The 23,182-nt window shown below is 38.5% G+C and overlaps 1 protein-coding gene across 1 annotated transcript in view; it reads left to right on the top strand.

Moving 5' to 3' along the window:
• The first annotated feature begins 474 nt into the window (after positions 1–474).
• LOC139734527 (trans-1,2-dihydrobenzene-1,2-diol dehydrogenase-like) overlaps positions 475–23,182 on the top strand; it is a 136,247-nt gene continuing 113,539 nt past the window's right edge. The window contains exon 1 of the mRNA XM_071645303.1: positions 475–921. Within this exon, the coding sequence (XP_071501404.1) occupies positions 711–921 (211 nt within the window). The 5' untranslated portion in view covers positions 475–710. The remainder of the gene's footprint in view (positions 922–23,182) is intronic.

Genomic DNA, 23,182 nt, shown 5'->3' with positions numbered 1-23,182 from the left:
AGGGTGCAAGTCTAGTCAGTATTTGTAAGTATCAAGTTGACCTGACTATTATAAAGGTCAAAGGTCCCAAAATTGAATGATTATATACAGAAAACCAAGTATTTTTCAGTATATTTTGTAGAAATCCGTGGGTTTTTTTCTCCCCCCTCCCTTCCCCCTTCTTCCCCTCTTTCCCCCTTCCTTTTTCCTTCTTTTTCCCCCTCCAAGCAGTCCATTATGCCCTGGTTCTTATGCATATCATAGGACACTGGCCTGCGTAGTCAAGGAGGTATAGTGTACTATGAACTGTAAAGTGCACCACGTTGCGTTGCGAGTTTGTTTGCAAAGCCTACTCATTGACAGGGCTTGTCGTCATCATAAAGAAGGTTTGACCTTTGATAATCATATCTCTTAAATTATGAAAGATTAACCCACAACTGTTTTGTCAAGTCATGCTCTCTCTTCAAAAGCTCCCTAGACATTGACTGGAGACACCATTTCTGTGTTCTGTGTAGCCACGTACTTGATGTGCATGCGTCGCCTCGAGGTTGAGGCGCGGCGTGATAGAGAGGAATCCACACCAAAGAGCGTAGAAGTTCGCCCTGCGTGCGCCTGTATACTCTTTGATCCACACCAAGTGATTCATATTCCGCGATCCGTAGTAGATCGCTGCTTGTCACCGACCTCGGCTTCTCTTTTCCTTCCCATCACTGCATTCCCCGAGCGTCGACATGGCGACCACAAAACCCCTACGCTGGGGAATTTGTACTGCGGGCGAAATTTCACATGACTTCGCAGCGAGCCTGCAAGGGCACGAGGACACTCATCTTATCGGTGCGGTAGCTTCGCGCTCCATGGAACGATCACGAAAGTTTGCAGCCGAGTTCAATATTCCTAGGGCATATGGGAACTACGAAGAGCTGGCTCGCGACCCTGACATAGGTAAAGTGTGGAAGTTGTCACCCTTTTGATTGCATTGATTCATGTAGTGTTCTAACTACGTGCACGTGTATGTACTCTTAGCAGGGGGGGGGGGGGGGGGGGCGGCGGCACGGGGGGCACGTGCCCCCCCCCCCCCTTCCCATCCGCTGGTAAAGAAAAAAAAATACCGAATTGCCCTAACAAAAAAGTCCTGTGGTACTCCCTGTGGTACTTGACGGTACCACACAATGTACCACACGCAAGCAATATTACCACAGGAACTGTGTGGTACTGTACCACAGGCTTGTAGGGTACTCCCTGTAGTACTTGTCGGTACCACACAATGTACCACACAAATGTTACCACAGGAACTGTGTGGTACTGTATTACAGGCTCATATGGTACTCCTCGTGGTACTTGTCGGTATCACACAATGTACCACACAAATATATGTTACCACAGGAACTGTATGGTACTGTGTCACAGGCTCGTGTGGTACTCGCTGTGGTAATTCAAGGGTTAGTAAACTGCTTTTGAAATCGACATGAAAGGGTGATCATGAAATAAGATATTTTCTGAGATTTCTTCTAACCATAATTGGAGAGGTATATAGTGTGAAACATTGTTCAAAAAGCCCGGTGCCGACAAAAGATTGTGATTCAGCGTGATTATTGGAGGGCGTTCTGAATGTATAAGCAGGGTCTGCAGAATGTGGGCAGTGTACTAAGAACATCCGAACGGCAAAAAGAGTTGCTGCAATGTTGCGCATTGTGATGTAGAATGTACACATTTGTACCTCAATACGCTTCGTAACGGGCCGAATGCATAAAACAAGCAATACATTGCTTCCAGCAAAAGCACAAGCTCGTCTAGCAAAAGGTCTAGCTCAATTGCTTAAATCCATATATGCATAACCTTTTGCTTGTGATTATACCTTTTACTTGTCCCGCACAAGCAATACTCATTGCTTGCGTTTTCAACAAAATTGACGTCACGCCTGTGCGAACACAAGAACAAAGGCGAGTGTGACAGCGTGTATGTGAAAGGGCATGTGTGTGTGAAACATTTCCTGACATAGCTGAGGAGGTACGAAATGGCACTCACAAATGCACATACAGACACACACAGCTATACACACACAAATACACACGTACTGCTGATTCCCATCACTGCTTGATCTGCCCGATCGCACGTGTAGTCAAGGCGCTAATTCCTGTAGGAGGCTTAATTAAGGAGATCGTTCAACCCACCCCGCAGAAAAGGTTTGACCAGACAGGGTGGTAGATGGGACCTCCATGAACATCCCCAGGTAGTATGTGGTTCCAAATTGTGGTGTCAGTAGAATTTTACTGGCCATTTTTCATCATTCCGAATCGCAATCACTGGGTATGTGCCCTCACCCGGCTTAGCGCAATACAGCGGGCTTGTGCCCTCACCCGGCTTAGCGCAATACAGCGGGCTTCTGCCCAATACACAAGTTGCAATTAACTCAGAGAAATAAAGACGAAATAAAAACGACTAGAAATAAAGACTAGGGTCGGTAACGCTTGTCGCTGTTAGGGCACTGAAAATACCAAACTTATCACAGTTTTTGCATTTATTTCATGAAGAATTCATCAAACCTGCTTAAAACTTTATATGTACACGTTGCTAGAGATGTTGGCAATACAGTAGGATTCAATGTAAGTTATAATATTGTACATGGTTACCATGGTAACCGGATGCCTACAGGTGATTGGTAACCCCCAAAGTGCCTCCTACTGCTGCAAACTTTGATTTTTTTGATTTTATAGATGCAATTAAAAAAAACCTTTTTATTGACTATTGTAAAAAAAAAAAGATCTGCTGCCAAGGCAACTAGTATTATCCAATCATGATTCAGCTGTCAATAACTCAAAAACTAAAGCCCATAATTTCAAAAAGCTCAGTGAGCATGTCCTTCCTTTTGCATATTTTGTGTACAACTTATGTGAAGAATATACTGAAGCATTCTCAAGTTACTGCAATATTTGTAAACAAAGGCATAATAAACGGCCATTGAAAGAAAGATATCATTTTCGAATAGTAAAATGCATGAAAAAGTTGCATCCGTCGTACTTTCAACACAAATTTGACTTCAAAGTACATAGGCAAATGTAGTTTTTAGTAATGTATGGACACAAATTTCCCTTAAAAGTATAGGTGAATACAGAGAGCAAAGCGATGGTTATGCAAAACAATCCTGGAAGAGAGCAGAGGAAAGCAATGATTGTTCATGTTCGTAAAGGAAGTTTATTCAAGAATGCTGATAAATTTCTTTGTAAAGAAGGAATACACCTCCCACGTGCGCTGGATTATCCACCAAAGAATTAAAGGTACTTTTGTGTTCGTTAGCTTTTGTAAATATATATATATATATATAGAATAAAATGAAAAAAAAATCATGATATGTAAATTTGTATCAAAACGTGCAGTAATGAATTAATGCTAAGGAGACAATGAGGGAAAACTCTTGGGCGTCTTTTCCCTTTTATCCAGGCTAATTTAAGTGTTGAGGTAGGTCTACAATGGGTGATGTGCACGAAAGGCAAAAGAAACAAATCAAATTCCATATATATATATAATGTATATACATATATATATTTTTTTTTTGGGGGGGGGGGTTACCAATCACCTGTAGGCATCCCGTTACCATGGTTACCATGCACAATATTATAACTTACAATGAATCCCACTGTTTTGCTGACATCTCTAGCAACGTGTACATATATAGTTTTATGCAGTTTTGATGAATTTTTCATGAAATAAGTGCAAGAACTGTGATAAGTTTGTCATTTTCAGTGCCCCAATAGCGACAAGCATTACTGACCCTAGTCTTAATTTCTAGCCGCTTTTATTTCGTCTTTATTTCTCTGAGTTGCAGCTTGTGTATTGTGCAGAAGCCCGCTGTATTGCGCTAAGCCAAGTGAGGGTGCATACCCAGTGATTGCGACAAAAACGGTTGTGGCGTCGCAATCACTGGGTATGCGCTCTCCAGTGGCGTATCTAGGGGGGGGGGGCAAGGGGGGCACGTGCCCCGGGCGCCACTCCTTGGGGGCGCAAAAAAAAAAACGAAGAAGAAGAAAAAAAAAACGAAGAAGAAAAAAAAAACGAAGAAAAAAAGAAAAAAAAAGAAAAAAGAAAAGAAGAAGAAGAAGAAGAAACTCACCGGAAAGGGGGGGGGGGCAGAAAACCAAATCAAAAAAAGATAAAAACAAAACATAACGATGACTCGGACAAAATGACAATGTTTATTGTGTTCACACAAGAATTCCATGTTATGTAAGCTGAAATACAATTTTCGGCTCGCTCGCTGCGCTCGCTCTCTAAATTTTATATAGAAGAAGAAGGTAAGAACAAAATGTGATGATGAAGCGGACAAAATGACAATTTCTATTGTGTTCACACATGTAATTTTATATTTAGCAGGCAAAATGTTTCACTGAGCAGCGGCTGCAATTTCTTTCGTTCTGAAGCGATCGCCAATTGGATCAAAAGAAGGCGCCAACGGTTTCGAACATACGGGGGGGGGGCGCCAAAAAAATCAAACAAGATAAGAACAAAACGTAATGATGACGTGGAAATATACAAATTTCGGCTCACTCGCTCGTACTAATTCAGAGTATTTCTTCAAGCCCTCAGTTTGTTGGTAAAAATCGTTATCTATAAGGCCGTCACTATATCTTGATTAGAATTGTAAGATTTGATAAGCAAAAAATGACAAGAGTTCCATGTTTTGTAAGCTGAAATACAAAAATTTTCGGCTCGCTCGCTGCGCTCGCTCGCCAAAATTTATCAAAACAAAAAGGAGATAAGAACAAAACGTGATGATGACGCGGAAATATACAAATTTCGGCTCACTCGCTCGTACCAAAATGCTTCATGAAATGCCCCTCTGATTTAGAATATTTTTAAAGTACTCAGTTTGTTGGTATAGATAAATCGTTATCTATAAGGCCGTCACTATCTTGATTAGAATTGTAAGATTTGGTAACAAAAAATGACAAGAATTCCATGTTTTGTCAGCTGAAATACACAAATTTTCGGCTCGCTCGCTGCGCTCGCTCGCCAAAATTTATCAAAATTCATTACATTTAAATCACCCTCAAAAGACCCCTTTTAAGGGCTTGAAAAGCATATCATGTGGACTTTGCTTAAAGTCCCTACCGGGATGGGGTTGGGGTTGAACAATAGTCTTTTTCTGAAATTACGGGCGCAATTTTCGCGCTTGCCCCGGGCGCCGTTTTCCCTAGATACGCCACTGGCGCTCTCACTCTGCTTACTTCAACTCGGAGAAATAAACACGAAATAAAAACGTCTAGAAACTACACTACACCGACCCCAGCTTGGCGTGAAATGTTAGTTTGCAGGCAAAAACCCTCGTTTGTGACCTAAAAAGTCTGTATGCACTAAGACTACTACACGCACCACTGGCATTGGCGCCTGTAGCAGAGCTAGTGGTACGTGTAGTAGTCTTAGCGTGCGCAGACTCTTTCTCGAAGAATAAGGTCTTGTCGCAACTTAAGTGGCCTGTAAAATTTTATTGATACCACAATTTGGAGTCACATACTACCTAGGGGTGTTCCAGAGGGTCCAACCGACCACCCCACGCAGTCAAACCTTTTCTGCGGGGTGGGTTGAACGAAGTCATTTTTTCTGGGTCCCTGCGCCTTGACTAGTGAAGAGAGGTCTCCTTGCTCTCCACGAAGTCAGACATCCTACATGATTTTCATCACATTTTGCGCGCTAACCACTGGACACTCCGTTGTTGAAACGAAAACGTATTTCTTGTAGATTTGTACCACTCATGCACAAGTGTGGCCTTTCTTTTATGAATATGAAAATGATACTTAAAAGGGAACGTCCAGTCAAGCGAAAGCTCAAGCTCATTTTACAGAGCTTGGAAAATCGTAAGCAATTGCTAGCAAGAAGAAGAAGCAAAAGGTATGTTTTCTGAGCAATTGCTTGTGCTTGCTAGCAAATGCTTCTACTCGCAAGCAATTGCTTGTTTTTTATGCATACGGACTCTAGTAAAAGGCTAGCACAAGCAATTGCTAGCGTTTATGCATCCGGCCCATATATCAAAGCTATAATTATTGATTTTGCAGTGTTGCTTTAATTTACATACTACTAGTAGTCTATTCTAAAATGCCTTGCATTGCCAATATTAAGACTTGACCTGGGCTCTTTCCTAACCTTTCCATGTATATAAAAAACCACACACACACACACACACACACACACACACACACAAACAAACACAAACATTACATAGGTGATGCTCCATAGTGTAGATTTTGGACATGTTTTCCCCGCTTGGTCACTTCGACGCCCCCTCGCTGGTCATACCTCTCCCAATCATGAACATAAACCGACACCTTTGACCACCATGCAGTGGCGGAACCAGGGGGAGGGGCACCGGGCGCCCCTTTAATTTCCAAAGCGAAAAAATATAGATACAAACGGCAGTTTTTTGACTGTGAAATGTCAAAATTTTCAAGCTCGCTCGCATTCAATCGCTATGCCATTCTCCTGATGTTGCTGCCAGTAATTGCCAGCAGTTGCGCCCGGTGCGCCCCCCCCCCCCCCCCGATTTCCAAAGCGAAAAAATATAGCTACAAACGGCAGTTTTGGGACTGTAAAATGTCAACATTTTCAAGCTCGCTCGCATTTAATCGTTATATGCCATTCTCTTAATGTTACTGCCAGTAACTGCCAGCAGTTGTGCCCGGTGCGCCACCCCCCCCCCCTTAATTTCCAAAGCGAAAAAATGTAGCTACAAACGGCAGGTTTGGGACTGTAAAATGTCAAAATTTTCATCTCACTCCCTTCGCTCGCTCGCATAAAATCTTTATGCCATTGTCCTGATGTTGCTGCCAGTAATTGCCAGCAGTTGCGCCCGGTGCGCCCCCCTTCATTTCCAAAGCGAAAAAATACAGCTACAAACGGCAGTTTTTGGACTGTTAAATGTCAAAATTTTGAAGCTCGCTCGCTTCGCTCGCTCGCATTTAATCGTTATGCCATTCTTTTTATGTTGCTGCCAGTAATTGCCACCAGTTGCGCCAGGTGCGCCCCCCCCCCCCTTAATATCCAAAGCGAAAAAATATAGCTACAAACGGACTACAAAGTTTGCAGACTGACAACGCAAGCACACACACACACACACATACACTTTTTTTCGTTTTACATTCTTTATTTGAGTTTCATTCAAATATCAAATCCATATTAACAATAAAATCAATATTACCACCAACAACAAAAAAGCAGCTGTATTCTTCTTTCTTGTGCTGCTCAATCATTCTTCAAGCATACAATACGATATATTTGGGTCTTTTTACCAAATCATACCCTGTTTTTATAAGAGAAATGACATGAAATTCTGCATAATTCTCAGAAAAAGCTATTTTGATCAGCCTAATCAAGCCAATCCGAATGTGCCTTATCACTCACACACCCAATAAGAAATTCGTGCTATGTACTAAATCACTTTTTTAACGTAACTTCCTTCTTTTTCTTTTCTTTTTTTTTGGGCAGAGCACACGCTATATACACAAATATATCAGATAAAGTATAACTCTTAAAAGGAAAAAAGATCTTGAGCAACTTGATCAGAATGCTCAATATCCACTTCATTACATAAATTCTCTTACACTCTCTTGAGAATACAGCATTTCCTGAAACGTATCATAAAAAAAGCATTCTTAAATTAACCGAACAAAACTCATCATTTTTTTATCTAACCTATCAACCTACCCCTCCCTCCCCGTACAAAACAAAATAACGATAATATGTGTATATCGTCAAAACAAACCACATTCCTGCCTAGCCCCTTAACCATTACTCTACTATAAACCTAACTACATCTACCTAACCCTAACCATCCCCACCTATTTCCCCACTATAACCATTACTCTACTATTACCTAACTACATAGCCACCTAACCCTAACCATGGAGCTACTTAGTAGCTCCATGCCCTAACCATCCCCACCTTTTTCCCACTAACATACCCCCCCCCCCCCCCCCGTAGCCTTCCCTCAACACACACACCCACATATACTCTAGACATTAAAAAGACAACATCAACAACAGACATACCCACAAGTGCGCACTCACAAACACCAACATTTGCACGCCAAATCACACTACATAGGTGTGGTATCTTGGTTACCTGTTTCTTTGACAGTTAGACACACATTAAAAACCGAAGCTAACTAAACGTTTTACATGGGAAAGAAAAAAAAAGTGACCACCATAATGCTGATACATATACCGATTCCTAAACATTAATACGGCTAAAACCTAAACTGACCATACATCTGACGTGGGGGAAGAAAGATTAAAAAAAAAAAGATATATAATTCATACTATCAATGTGCCAAAAAAAACCACAACAACAACAACAACACCACTCTCTGTGAAAGTTTCAACTGCTCCCATTTTTGCAAATGAAAACCAAGCTTACCTGCTTTAACCGCAACGTTCTTTTCCTCCTCTATGAAATCCAAAACAAGTTTCTTTATCTTTTCCCTCTTGGGTAACTTATTTTGTTCTCTTGACTGAAATATTACAATTTTCATCAAAATTATCAAGGCATTCACGCATTTCATTCGATTTGAACTACCTCGTAAACCCAAGAAGATATCTCTCCATTCTAATTCTTCTAACTCAACTAAATCATAATACTTGATAAGAAACTGCCATATCGGCTTTACTTTCACACAATCAAAAAAATATGTGAATAAGTTTCCCTTTCAAATTGACAAAAAGAACAAAGATTATCATTCACCAAACCGAACTTAAACAAATGTTCCCTTGTATATATCACCCCGTGTAACAACTTGAACTGAAATTCCCTAGGTTTACTAAGTAAAGTCGTACTTCTAGGTCTAATAAATAAATTTCTGATTTCCTTATAACTGAAATCATACTTCACTTCACCATATCTTATTTCCAGGGTATACAATTCTTGTAAAGCTGTAACAAAATACTCATACAATATTCTTGACTTAATATTTTGAAATTCTAATATTTTAGCAAAAATCTTCACCTGTATATCATAATTTAATACATCAATTTGCTGAAACCTTACACTCCCTGTGGACTCTTTCCACTTTTCTGGAAAAAACATTATAAATATCATTTATCTTAATTCAATTCAATAAAGGTTTTATTCAGTCATGTATCGCAGCCAGTGGCTGAATTGCACATGTTTACAAAGATAAAAAATACAATCATGACTATTAATTCATATAAAACAACAAGAAAATTGAATCTCCTACAAAATGCACTTAACTAAAACTGAAAATATTAACTTAAAATTAAACATTGAAAAGCTTAAAATATACTAAAAATTATTACTAAAATAATTATCGCTACTAATGAGAAACAAAAAAATATGAACATAATTTAATCATCAAATAACAAATTACTAATTACATTTTTATCTATATACTAGCTCCCTAGATCAACCATTCAAAACTTAAAAAGACACATAACTGATGGCATAATTGCACATATTTCTATAATAAACATTAATGTAATCACTATTGAAAAAGACAATACAATAGTGTTTATAATACGCTCAAAGCAATCAAAAGTAAACTGAATTAATAACGAAAGCATAAAAATATAATTATAAAAGATATATTTATAAGAAGAATAATCCATATAATATACTCTATGTTTGATCACAAAAATAATATATTGCACTAGGAACAAAATCAATATTGAAACTTGAATTATGTATTTGAGTGTGCTTGTTCGCGCATGTGTATGGAAAGGGGCTAAGTGTGTGTGAGTGTGTGTGGGGGTATGTGTGTGAGTGTGTGAGCGTGTGTGTGTGTGAGTGTGTGTGCATGTGTGCGTGTGTGTGTTTGTGCGTGTGTGTGGGGGTGGGTGGATGTGCGTGTGTGCATACCCACAATCAATGAATCAAAATTATATGGTAAATTATATTAAAAAAAAAGAGTAATGGAAACATTGTCATACTCACCTAAAATATATAAAGTACACAATCTTTAAGTCTTGTGCATTGTATCAAAATAAATTGCAAATCCATTAATACGCTATAATGTATTGCTTATTCACCATCTAATTACAAATGACACATTATGCATATCTGAGTATATAAATGAGATGCACAAACCAAAAAAAAAAAAGGAGGGGCATACATAATGATATCGCATATTTTTCCAACTAAGAAAAAATATATATATGTATATCAAACATACAGACCAGATATACAATGATTGTGGGTTTATTTTTTTTTTCCTGATTTCCAAAATAATACTTATGGTTACAATACACAAGTATCAGCAGTGACTGTTCTAACACTTTAGAGATAAATTCCATATTAGGATATTTATCACCACAAAAACAAATAACAAATTATAATATTTTTACCATTCAAATATCTTAACAATTACTGTAATAGCTATATAAGCGGTGACATAGGGGGAAAAAAAGAAGAAGGGGCATCAGAACCCACTGAGGTTTCAGTACTGTGACAAAATGAACTTACGAAGATGAATTTATCACAAAAAAAAATGATAACAATTAAGATATATTAATTTTCTTATTAATTACTGAATTACATAAGGGCAGCTACAATACTGCATTCAATCAGCTAAGAAGTTTCACAATTAAGGAGTCTGATGAGGTAAGGTATGGAACTATCCTGGAACCTTTTCGTTTTACATTTGAACATTTCATACTTTTTCTTTGAGCGCAGTGCATGGTCATGGGTCGTTTTTTGTGGTAGCCAGTTACAAACCAGGGGGTTCTTTTCTAAAATGTGGTCAAAGTCAAGACACAATGTTTTTCTTCTTTCTGACAAAGTGCTGAGATTACACAACTCCAGGGCCTCACCGTAAGTGGAGTACGATGTGCCTAGCATGATTTTGCATGCCCTTTTTTGAATTGTTTCTGATTATCTTGCTTTCTTATGAGTGCGCCATTAAACACAGGGGTTCCATACTCGAGGACAGGTCTGATATATCCGGAGTATACTGTTATCAAATCAGTCAACGGGATATGAAAGCGTTTGAGGCTACGAAGCATATACAGTTTTCTATTGCACTTTTTGACTACTTGCAAGATGTGACTCTCCCATTTGAGATTTGCCTGTACCACAACACCTAATATCTTAGCTTCAGTTACCACACTCAACTCAACATTGTCTATGAACAGAGGTTCGGGTAGTGGAGGATGTTTGCAAAATGTTACTTGCATTGTACAACATTTTGTAGGATTCAGTTTCATGTTATTGTTACCAGTCCAACTACTTAAGTCATTGAGTGCATCTTGAATGAGGGGTTGTTGAGTTAGCTTTCTGCTTTCGATCAAAGTGAGATCATCCACATATTTGAGGTATTGGACAGGCGCTGTTTCACATGCATCATTGATCATTATTAGGAAAAGTATAGGTCCAAGCTTAGTGCCCTGGGGCACACCTGCATTGATGGTGTTCCAGCTGGACATGCTTCCGCTGTACTTTACGCACTGTGGACGATGTTCAAGGAAACTTATTATCCATGAGACAAGGCACGGTCTAACACCCATGCTGAGCAACTTGTTGACAAGGACATTATGGTCAATTTTGTCGAATGCTTTCGAAAAATCACTGAATACAAGTGTTGAAATGGTCTTGGGAAGTTCCGCATTTTCTAGGATTTGGTGAAGTAATTGTATAAGATAATGGTTGGTGGACAAGCCCTTCCTGTTTCCGTATTGCTTACTATCTATGTGCTTGGAGATATCTTCTAGTAATCATTTAGCCATGAAAGATTCAGCGATCTTAGCGAAGTAGCTTGTAAGAGCAATCGGGCGGAGATTCTGAAGAGTTGGTGGTTGACACTTTGGGATGGGGACAATCTCAGCGCACTTCCATATGTGGGGTACCACACCTTGCTGGAAAGATGCGTTCAACACATTGGCAAGAGGTGAGGCCAGTTCGCAAGCAAACTCCCGCAAGATTCGAACGGGTAAGTCTCCGGTGATGCTTGACTTTCGTTGATTTAAGTTTTTCAGCATTCTGTAGGTTTGGAGTTTATACCAAGGTCTTTTATAACATTCCAGGTCACAGGGGAAAGTTTAAGATCAGTACTTTGTTCCCCTACTTTGTGCAGAAACTCGCAAGAATACCTGTATTCATCATGGTTCTGCAATGGGCCTGGGTTCGGATTAATGTCACCACATTTCAGGAGGAGTGCACGAAACGTGGCAGTCGATTGAGCAGTGTATGTGATACGCTTGCCAGCAAATTTCTAAGGGACAAGGATACAGGCAGTCATATGCAGAGTAATACTCACAGGGCTCTGAAGTGGATGATTCACATGAATTCCAAACAAAAGAAGGGCAGTAAGAAGGGGAGAGCTTTCTTCATTGTTGCTGATGTTCTCATTCAAGTTTCTTGCAGATTAGCACAGTGCACAATTGAGATCACAATAGAGGGGCGCAAGCTGGATTGAATAGGGGTGGTGTTCGGGCTCCCAAGTCCATTGTGCCTGCTCAGTTGAAGGGTTCCTGCTTGAGTGAACCTGCCTGGCTCATAAGATGTCTGCCAAAGCTTGCACATGCAAAATTCAGAAAGTTTTCTCGCTCACTACCACAACACTGCTACAATTCACGATTTCAAACTTACTCCAGCAAAGTCCAGGCAATTTCCTCTGAAGGAAGGTGATAAAACTGCAACTGGATATCAACTTAGTGCAGCGAAATACGACTCTAAAAGCAGCGCTCCAAAAGTGTGTCAGCCACATAGGCGAGCACTACCATTAAAAATATACCATTTCCCATGATACCTAAATTTCGAAAATACCCAACGGGTTTAATAAAACCTCCTTGTAAAATATGATTTACATTATAAACACCCTTTTCGTATAAATCGCAATCAAATAAATAAATTACCAACTGAATTACGTAACATCAAGTCCATATATTCATTCAAAAGAGCAGTTAAGAACATGTTGATCACACAGTACCAGCACGATCAGTGATGTTCTTTGCCGAAACCCTACCCTATTCATTCTTTACCCCTAGCTTTTATACATGTTTGTTCTTGAGACTCTGCACATACGGGACGCACTTGCCTGTGCCCATTCCGCACTCCTCCCATATCATATACGTCTTTGTCTCCGATATCTATTATTCTTGTTATGTCAGGCAAGTTATCCTCTTCTATAAGCCCTGGTAGGGCGCTGAACTGTGTATACTTCGTAGTTGTTTTTACTGCTCTTCTATTCGTAATTCAATGTAACTTTTATTTGACAACAGCAACACTGTATCATGTCTATGTGTGCGTGAAATGTGAATACATCACTGTAATCTATAATCATATGTACACCTGTATGTATTTACTGTGAGTTTGATCTGGCAAGCCTGGTATCGGAAGGTTTCTATCACCCTTTTTTTTCCTGCTCTTTCTGTCTCTCCTATTATCCCCCTAACCCACGAGCATCATGTTGGACCCCCTTCTTTTATTGCATGAACGTATTGTATTATCGGTTGCCAAGGGTCAAGCTTATAGCTTATTATTGGCGACCGTTCTGTATGGTAATTCATAACACATGTATTGTAATTTTGTCTTAAATGTATTTGTAATCAAAATTGTTGAAATTGTTGAAACTAGCTATAATGAGTTTCATATTTGTATATCATTATGTTTCATTATGTTGAAAAAAATGTACATGTTGCCATACGGAGAATGAATAAATCAAATCAAATCAAATCAAATCAAATCAAATAAAAATACTCTTCCATTTTATACATATTTTTCTATTATTAAATACAACTGGATTCATCACTTCATCTTCAAAATTCGTACATTTATCCATTTCCTGCCATACCTTAACCATTTCTATATAAAAAGGTGGAACTGGATTTGTCAATGTCAATCTAGACCATTCATAATCACATAAAAATAAAACCTTCCTCCTACTGATCGAAAACTAAAATCAAAATACAATCCACCCAGATTTCTTCTCACCATACAATAAACGTTTCAACCACATAATACGTTGCGTTTTGACAAACAGCTTGAAATTTATCATTCGCAGTCCCCCATTAACATAATCTTGATACATAATATTCCTTTTTACCCGGTCTTTACCATTCCACAAAAATTCCAAAATCATCTTATCCAATTCAGAAAATATCCATGGAGGGACAACTATGAGTGATGAAACATAATTTAACCTTGATAATGCATAAGTGTTCAATAAATGAATTTTACCCATGAGTGTTAAATCACGCTGTTTCCACCATTCTAATAACTTTTTTATTCTACTTAATATTTCTTTAAAATTGATCTCATTCTTCCCCCTCACATCTCTTGCAAAATTAACCCCCAAAATTTTAACTGCATCACTCCAGATACAGATAATACAGGTTTCTCTGTATCCTTACCCATCCACAAAAAAAAAAAAATTGAATTTTTCTTTATTTACAATTAAACTGCTTATTTTCCCGAATTCATCAAAAATATACTGTAATCTATTCAAAGATTTTATGTCCTTTATAAACAACGAAATATGAATATATATAATATATATCCGCATATAAAATTTGCTTTATTTCATTTCCCCCCACACATATTCCTTTTACAGTGTTATCTTTCCTTACTACTTGTGCCAGTGTTTCAATTACTAATAAAAACAAATACGGAGATAGGGGATCACCTTGCCTAACCCCTCTCTTGATTTTGAAATAACCAGTAGAGTGCCCTCCATTCATAACACAACTGCTAATATCCTTATAAAGCACCTTAACCCAGGAACAAAACGAATCGCCGAAACCAAACCTATGTAAGACCCGAAATAAAAATTCATGTGCAACTGAATCAAACGCTTTTTCGAAATCCACTGTGACCAAAAACCCACTTGTGTAGTGCAAAGAATGAAATTATATATCATCTACTAATCTTACCGCTTCTCCTATATTCCTATTCTTAGTGTACCCAACTTGATCAAAATGAATAATCTCTCCCGAAACTTCTTTAATTCTATAATTTAGTTGGGTACCTAAGGGGGGGGGGGTCACCGTGCACCCCCCAGGACTCCTCGAAACTTACATTTTCAGGATCCTCATGACATACCAAAACATAATCAAGATGTTAACAGGAACGAAAAGTGGCTGTTCTAGGTGAGATTTAATGTATTCTATTGTTTTTCATAATTTCTTATGCATTTCTTTGTTTTTCAACTTTTTCAACATTTGTTTTTTCTTTGTTTTTCTATTGGAAATTGTTACTGACCACTTTTCTACCATAATTAGCACAAAACTAATCAATGAAAGTGATTAATTGTAAAAATAATCAGGTTTTCATGACCTTCATGACAGAGCACCTGTTTTCCATAGGAAATGTACACAAAATCACAAAATGGTGCCCGTTTAGGGGGGACATTCCGTTACAATGATAGGCGTGACTTCGCAAAAGTATACGAGGATGTTGCAAATTTGGTCTCAAAAGTTGTGCGAGACTTGAACAAACAAAATCAAGAAGCCTCGCGACAGATGTATAGCGCGAAACTTCGAGGGGGGGGGGGGGCGGATCCCCCCCCCCTCCCGTCCTTAAAGGGTTAATGTTGCATGAAAAAAAAATCAATTTTCACATAATCTCATTTTTAAGGAGGTGGTATGCTTTACTAAGTATTTATCCATATCTTTCTTTTTCATAAACCGAAAGTCACTTAACTTCGTGGGTGCGTTCGACATATTAATGTATTTCTTCTGTTTCCACAACAGGGTGTGCTGTATGTAATATATATGTGCTTACATGTAGGGCCTACATAGTAGGGTACCTAAGGGGGGGGGGGTCACCGTGAACCCCCCCCCCCCACTCCTCGAAACTTACTTGACTTTGCTTTGTTCAAGTCTCACGCAACTTTCGAGACCAAAATTGCAACTTCCCCGCATACTTGTGCGAAGTCACGCCCATTTTCGTAACGGAATGTTGTCCCAAAACGGCCACAATTTTGTGCTTTTGTGTACATTTCCTATGGAAACAGGTGCTCTGTCATGACAGTCATGAAAACCTGATTATTTTTACAATTAATCACTTTCATTGATTAGTTTTGTGCTAATTGTGGTAGAAAAGTTGTCAGTGACAATTTCCAATAGAAAAACAAAGAAAAAACAAATGTTGAAAAAGCTGGAAAACAGAGAAATACATAAGAAATTATGAAAAACAATAGAATACATTAAATTTCACCTAGAACAGCCACTTTTCGTTCCTGTTAACATCTTGATTATGTTTTGGTATGTCATGAGGATCCTGAAAATGTAAGTTTCGAGGAGTCCTGGGGGGGGTGCACGGTGACCCCCCCCCCCCTTAGGTACCCAACTAATTTGATAACACCTTAGATAATATCTTATAATCTACATTTAAAAGTGTAATTGGTCTATAATTTTTGATGTATAATACATCCCTATTTTCTTTTTCTAATAAAGTAATAACACCTTGTTTTTCTGATATTGATAAATCCCCTTCATCATATGCCTCATTCAGAGCATCTACAACCATTTGCCCCAAAACCGGCCAGAAAATGAGATAAAACTCCACTGTAAAACCATCATTTCCAGGAGCTTTATTACCTTTCTTTTAAAACCATAAAACATTCATTTATATTAACTTTCCCTTCACAACTTTCTCTACTCTCGTCACTTAATTTCGGAATATCATAAAAAATACACAATTTCTATCATAAATGTTTTCATCATTATTACGCACGCACAAGCATACACACCCTCAAAATTACTTTCCCACGAGGTGCCCCCCAATGTCTTGACCCACGGTACGCCACTGACTCTTAGTACACAGCCCAGTCGCTGTTTTCATGCCACGTGCACATTTCATTGCAATGAAATAGTCATCTAATGGTTTAATTCAGTGACACGTGTTGGTTATTGTTTGTTTTGTTTGTTGTTGTTGGTTTTTGTTTTTGTTTTTGTTTTTGTTTTTTTTATTTTTTGGGCGGGGGGGGGGGGGTGCTGCGACACTGATAGGTAAGTGGAATAGGTAGAGAATTTCTCTCGGAGTAGAAAACTTACATTTTCAGGCCCGGCGATACGAAAAGGGGCGTAAGGTTTTGAATTCGTAACGGTTATTAAAGCGCTGTGCTGAGCGAAGGACAAAAAATCTCGAAAGCTCATCTCCTCGATATGTCCCTCATTTTACCACAATATAATCGAAAATATATTTCCCAAATTTCAGGTTACTCCGAATTAATATGACGTCATACAGGCCCGTCCAAGTTGAAATTTCGCGCGTGCGTCAATGGCAACATTATACAGTGCAAAATATATGCTCCAGAATTATTATTTTTGAATAGCGCGATAGAATGAACGGAAACTCCCCCTTTTAGCTCACCTGAGCCGAAGGCTCAAATGAGTTATTGCGATCGTTCTTCGTCCGTCGTCCGTTGCACGTCGTCCGTCGTGCATGGTGCGTCCGCTCGTCCGTCGTGCGTCGTGCGTAAACTTTTTACATTTTCATCTTCTTCTTGGAAACCCCAAGAACGATTTTCACCAAACTTGGCAGGTAGCATCCCTCGGGTCTCAGGATCTAAATTTCTTAAAATGGGCACCATGCCCCACCCAGGGGGCTCCTTGGGATCCCAAATCCCCCCAAATTAAGGAATCTTTAAAAATCTTTTCTGGAACCAGAAGTGGTAGAGCTAAGTTAATACTATGAGTTAATAGTACATTAATAACTGTAGACCAAGTTTGTCCATGGCGGATCTATCAGGGGTGTCCCCCTTGCGGCTGGAGGGGGGGGGATGGGGAGGTCCAAATGGGGGCCTAAATTCTTCATTTTCATCTTCATGAAAACCTCATGATGGATTTTCACCAAACTTGGCAGCTAGCATCCCTAGGGGGATATGATCTCTATTTGTTAGAATTTGCACCATGCCCACCCACCCCCCAAAAAGGAATCTTTAAATATCTTCTTATTAGAACCAGAAGTGATAGAGCTGAGTTCGTGTTTTAGTTCTCGCGGGCGGTGCCTGCAACGTTTTCAATTCAATTCAATTCAATTTATTGATTTCATAAAAGCAATACAGCCAATATTTGTACAATAAACAAATGTCAAGGAAAACCACGAAAAAGCCAGTGGCTTGAAGATTTTGATTCCCTATACAGAAGTACATTAAAAACAGATTGGCATGAAAATACAAAATACAAAATGTTACGTAATAATACTAGATACTCAATAACAGACAAAAGTACACATAAAAAAAACAGAACATACATACATACAACACAAAACAAAACGTCATGAATGCATAATGTTCCAATACCTTGATGAAACGTAATTAATCATAAGATTCAAAGAGATATTTCAATTTCAACTTAAAATGATTTAAACTCATAATGCACTTAAGATTATATTCCAAAAAATTCCATATTTTTGCACCTTTATATTGCAATGAGTTCCTATATTTCATCTTAGATCGACATAATGGCAAGACAAAGTTTTGTTTATAACGTGTATTAAAATTATTACTCATAGAATGCGTTTTAAAATAATCATCAAAAATAGACGGCAATATCGAATGTACATATTTGAACATAAAAATACTCGTTCTATAAGAAATCCTATCTTTGAGGGATAAACAGCCTACGTCTTTGAAAAGGGGAGGAGTATGAGCAAGATAGAGTTTGTACACAATCGAATAGCTTTTTCTCAAGAACAGTGAGACGATTTAAGTCACGCTCAGTGGCTCCAGACCAAACCAAGTTACAGTAATATACGTAAGGCAAGACAAGGGCGTTGTGTAACATTAATAGGGTTTTCCTCGGTAATATCACGCGAAGCTTATAAATCATCCGAATGGATACGCTGATCTTGCCATGAATGTGATTGATGTGATTTTTCCAGGATAATCTCTCATTTATAATAACCCCAAGAAAATTAATTGAATCAACTCTGATAATAGCATTACCATCTGCGTATATCATCTTATCATCATGTGACAGCTTCATTCTGGAGGACTGAAATATCATATATTTTGTTTTACTTGCATTCATTTGTAATCTGTTAGCTTTAAGCCAGTCACAGACTATTTGCAATTCATCGTTCGTCATTTTGTTCAATATTGTTTTGCCAGAATGAGAAGCCAAAATGTTTACGTCGTCCACATACAGTACAAAACGAAGTAGATTGGACGCATTGATGATGTCATTCACGTGTACCAAAAACAAAAGTGGTCCCAAAATGGTCCCTTATGGTACCCCACACGTTATGGGTAGAATGTCTGAGTTGGTGCCCTTAAAACTAGTATATTGACTTCGACCACTGAGAGAGCTTTCGAACCAGCGAAGGAGTACACCTCCAATGCCGTAGTGTTCTAATTTGTGTAGCAGAATACCATGGTCTAATGAATCGAAAGCTTTGGACAAGTCGACGTAAATGGCCAAAGGAATTTCTTTTCTCTTTAAAGCAGCTCTAATCTGCTCCACGACATGTAAAAGAGCTGTTTCAGTAGAGCAAGATGGTCGGAATCCAAACTGTTCTTTAATCAATACGTTCTTTTCTGACAGGTACTTGTACAATCTTTTGTGCATAATACGCTCGAGGATTTTAGAGAGAGTAGGGAGGAGTGAGATGGTCTGTAATTTTCTGTGAGATGTTTTTCGTTCTTTTTAAAAACCGGGATAACTTTGGCTAGCTTAAAGGGAGTCTGGAACTATGCCTGAGTGAAAGGTTGAAAACATGGCACAATGGCTGAGCAATGGAGTGAATAATTCTCTTTATAAATGCAGAACTTAATCCATCATGTCCACAGAAAGCTGAACTTTTCAGACTTTTTGTGATCTCAATTATTTCTGACTCGTCATAGGCATGAAAAAAGCTGATTCAGAAATTTTAGAGTTCAAAAAACCTGTGAAACATTTTTTACCAGTGTCAACCTTGTTACCAACAGAAACACCAATATCAGAGAAATACTTATTGAACTCATTAGCATTTTCTTTGTCATCTTCAATCTTTTTTCCGAGCACTTCAACGGAATTTGGGAACTTGGATGTATTACATCTCCCCAAAATTTCATTAACAATCTTCCAAGTTTTACAAAAGTTGGTTTTATTTCTCATGACTAAGTTTGTGAAGTATGTTCGCTTTGAAGCACGTATTATACTATTTAACTTATTTCTATACCGCTGATATACCAGCTTATTTTTATTAGAAGACGTGCTAATATATGCACGTAATAATCTCTGTTTAATGTTTATGGATTTCAGAATGCCTTTCGTTACCAAAGGTTTTCTTGCAATTGTTTTCTTACATTTAACTTTTGGGGCTGATTTCAACACATGTTTGTTACAAATTTGGCTTAAAGTTTCAAGAAAAACATTAAATGACATATTTACATCGTTACAAGATTCAACACAGGACCAACTAACAGAACAAAGGTCTTGCATAAGATCTGAGTAATTCAGATTATTTGCAAAGCTTTGGCATTTAAAGTATTGACGGCTCTTGCCCAGTTTTATATCAGTCGAATCAAAAGTTGTGACTTGAAAAATAGGTATAGGTGATCATATATATCTGAAAATATGATACCAGGAGTAATGGACTTGTCCAAGACATTTGTAAATATGTTATGAATACATGTAAATGATGAGGATGTCACTCGGGTAGGCTTTGTTATTAAGGGGAACAAGCCATGTGTATACATAATGCTAAGAAAATTATTAGTACATGAATTAATGGAGTGCTTCAGAATATCAAAGTTAAAATCACCTGCAATGTAACACAACTTGTTCACTCTGGCAATACTTGCTACAGAATTCTCCAGCATTCCATTGAAAGCTTGTGCATCCGAGTTGGACGCCTTGTAAACCACACGTACTATGATGTTCTTGTTTTCCATTTCGATCTCACCGAACATTGTATCTACAGATTCGTTTGAAAACGACGTCATCTCTCACTTGTAAAGTGAATCTCTCATCAACGTATAAACAGACTCCGCCACCTCTCCGATGTTCACGTGGTTTTTGTACAAAGGAGTAGCCCTTCATATCATACATAGACGGTACATTGGAATTAAACCATGTTTCAGAAAAGGCATAAACTGTAAATTTGTGACATAAGCTGTCAATAAAGTCGGAAATGGAGTGAAATTTAGCACACAAACTCTGCGAATTAAGATGAAAGACAGAAAATGCCTGTTTATCTCCACATTGACAGAGACTCCAACCCCAAGCACCTTAATTCTGATCTGGAGATTCTCCCGCCCGAAACCCCAAGCAAACGGGAGACTCCAAGTTGATGTGTGCGAAGCGCGAAGTTCCTTGGGTTCTAGATGTTCTCTGGTGCTATCTAAGGCTTATTTCTTCAACATACGACAGCAATAAGTAAGAAATCCTTTCCACCGGAAGACACAGAGCCAGGGCGGGAGAAATCAAATCTCAAGCTGGAGAACGGAAGATTGTGCAAAAATGGGCTTTCGGCGGGAGATCTCCCGTCGAGAACGGGAGAGTTGGAGTCTCTGCATTTATTAAACTTTCTATCAAAAGTATCATTGAAATAATAATTACAGGGATTTTCTAAGTTACCGGCTGACCAACCTTCCTCTTCATTCATGCCAAATACATCAAAAGCAAAAGAATCAAGACGTGAAGGGCAAAAATGACTCGAGAAATTGAAAAAGGTGTAAATTGTTATTTGAAACTCATCATCATCGAGGATTTGATTGAAAGGTAGCTCGTTTGCAGTGCATTGGAAACAAATCCAGGAATTACAAGGTAAGGGCAAATGCATCCTAGATGTACAGCAAGTTTCATGACAAGGCGATCTACATTATACACAGGTACGCTTCTTTTGAAAGGCTCTCACAGAGTTGAGACAGATTTAACACTTCATGATAAACTACATTACACACATACACATGCACACACATTACGTAACACCAGAAATGACGGCAAGGAATAGTAATACAATCGAGCAGAGTACAAAGCAGAGGAAAGACGGGTTCAAAAGTTCACAAGTTCGAATAACATACATACGGGCCATGTTTGTTTACATCATGAGGGCTGGTGAGCGTCCCTGGCAACTCATCGTTCTCGAGTTCGTTTGCAGTGTTCCGTCCGGTCATTTTGTGTCGCTATAGTGTAGAGGTTGTGTGTGGTTTTGATCTTGATTCTGCCGTCTTGTGTCTTGTGTCCATACATTTCTGTACATATTACGTCTGGGTGTGTTATCATACTTTGTATATAATGTTGCTTTTGAACTTGCATACCCCAAATGGAGTGATTAAGTCAACAAACTTTCAATGTTTCAAACTTTCAAGCTGGAAGTTAATGAAATGATGTAACAAAAGACTTCTATACAGGGAAAAACGGGCGATTTTCAACATGCATTACGTATGGGTGGATGTGATCTTTATGGATGAACAAGATTAATGGTTGTAATGAGCTGCTTGGCGGAGGTCTGTGGAACCGGGAAATGTGCAAACGCCGGCCGGAAATGTGCAAACGTTTAAGTTTGCCGGGAAATGTGAATATCATTGGGCCGAATACATGAAACAAGCAATTGCTTGTAAGCAATTGCTTCAAGGAAAAGCACAAGCACGTCTAGCAAAAGGTCTAGCTCAAGCAATTGCTTAAATCCATATGCATAACATTTTGATTGTGCTTATACATTTGCTTGTCCCACACAAGCAATTGCTTGCTTTTTCAACAAAAGGGACGTCACGCCTGTGCGAACACAAAGACAAAGGCGAGTGTGGCAGCATGCATTTGAAAGGGCATGTGTGTGGCATGCGGAAACATTTCCTGACATAGCAGAAGAGCTATGAAATGACACTTATAAATGCATACACAGACGCACACACTCGTATTACTGGCTGATTCCCAACACTGCTTATAGTAGACCTGCTAAGGGGGTAAACGCTGCATTTTTTAGTGCAAATGTTCTACTTGGCACAGCTGTTCCCTAGGGCAAATGAAAAATTTTCATCTAAAGAGACACTTTGTATCTATGCAAATAAGCCTTAATTTGCATAATTTATGCAGAAATACATATAAAAATTATAAGAAAATATATGTGCATCCAGCAGAAATACCTAATTTGGGAGAAGTATTCTATAGAGTAAGTGGAAACAATTCCTGCAAAAATTGATTGCATACCTATGTAGATAAACATAAAATTTGCATAATTACGTTATTATTTTATTTAGTTACGTTATTGTGCAAAAATCTGCATTTTTAAAACAATTTCTAATCTATTAAGCACTGGATCTTGTAGTACAAAGTTTGAACCT

Source organism: Diadema antillarum, unplaced genomic scaffold (assembly GCF_040938485.1).
Source record: "Diadema antillarum isolate AM-2024a unplaced genomic scaffold, OU_Dant_1.0 seq00000531_RagTag, whole genome shotgun sequence".
Classification (NCBI taxonomy): Eukaryota; Metazoa; Echinodermata; class Echinoidea; order Diadematoida; family Diadematidae; genus Diadema; species Diadema antillarum.
Note: the sequence above shows the minus strand (reverse complement) of the source record. Positions and strands in the feature narration are given on the sequence as shown.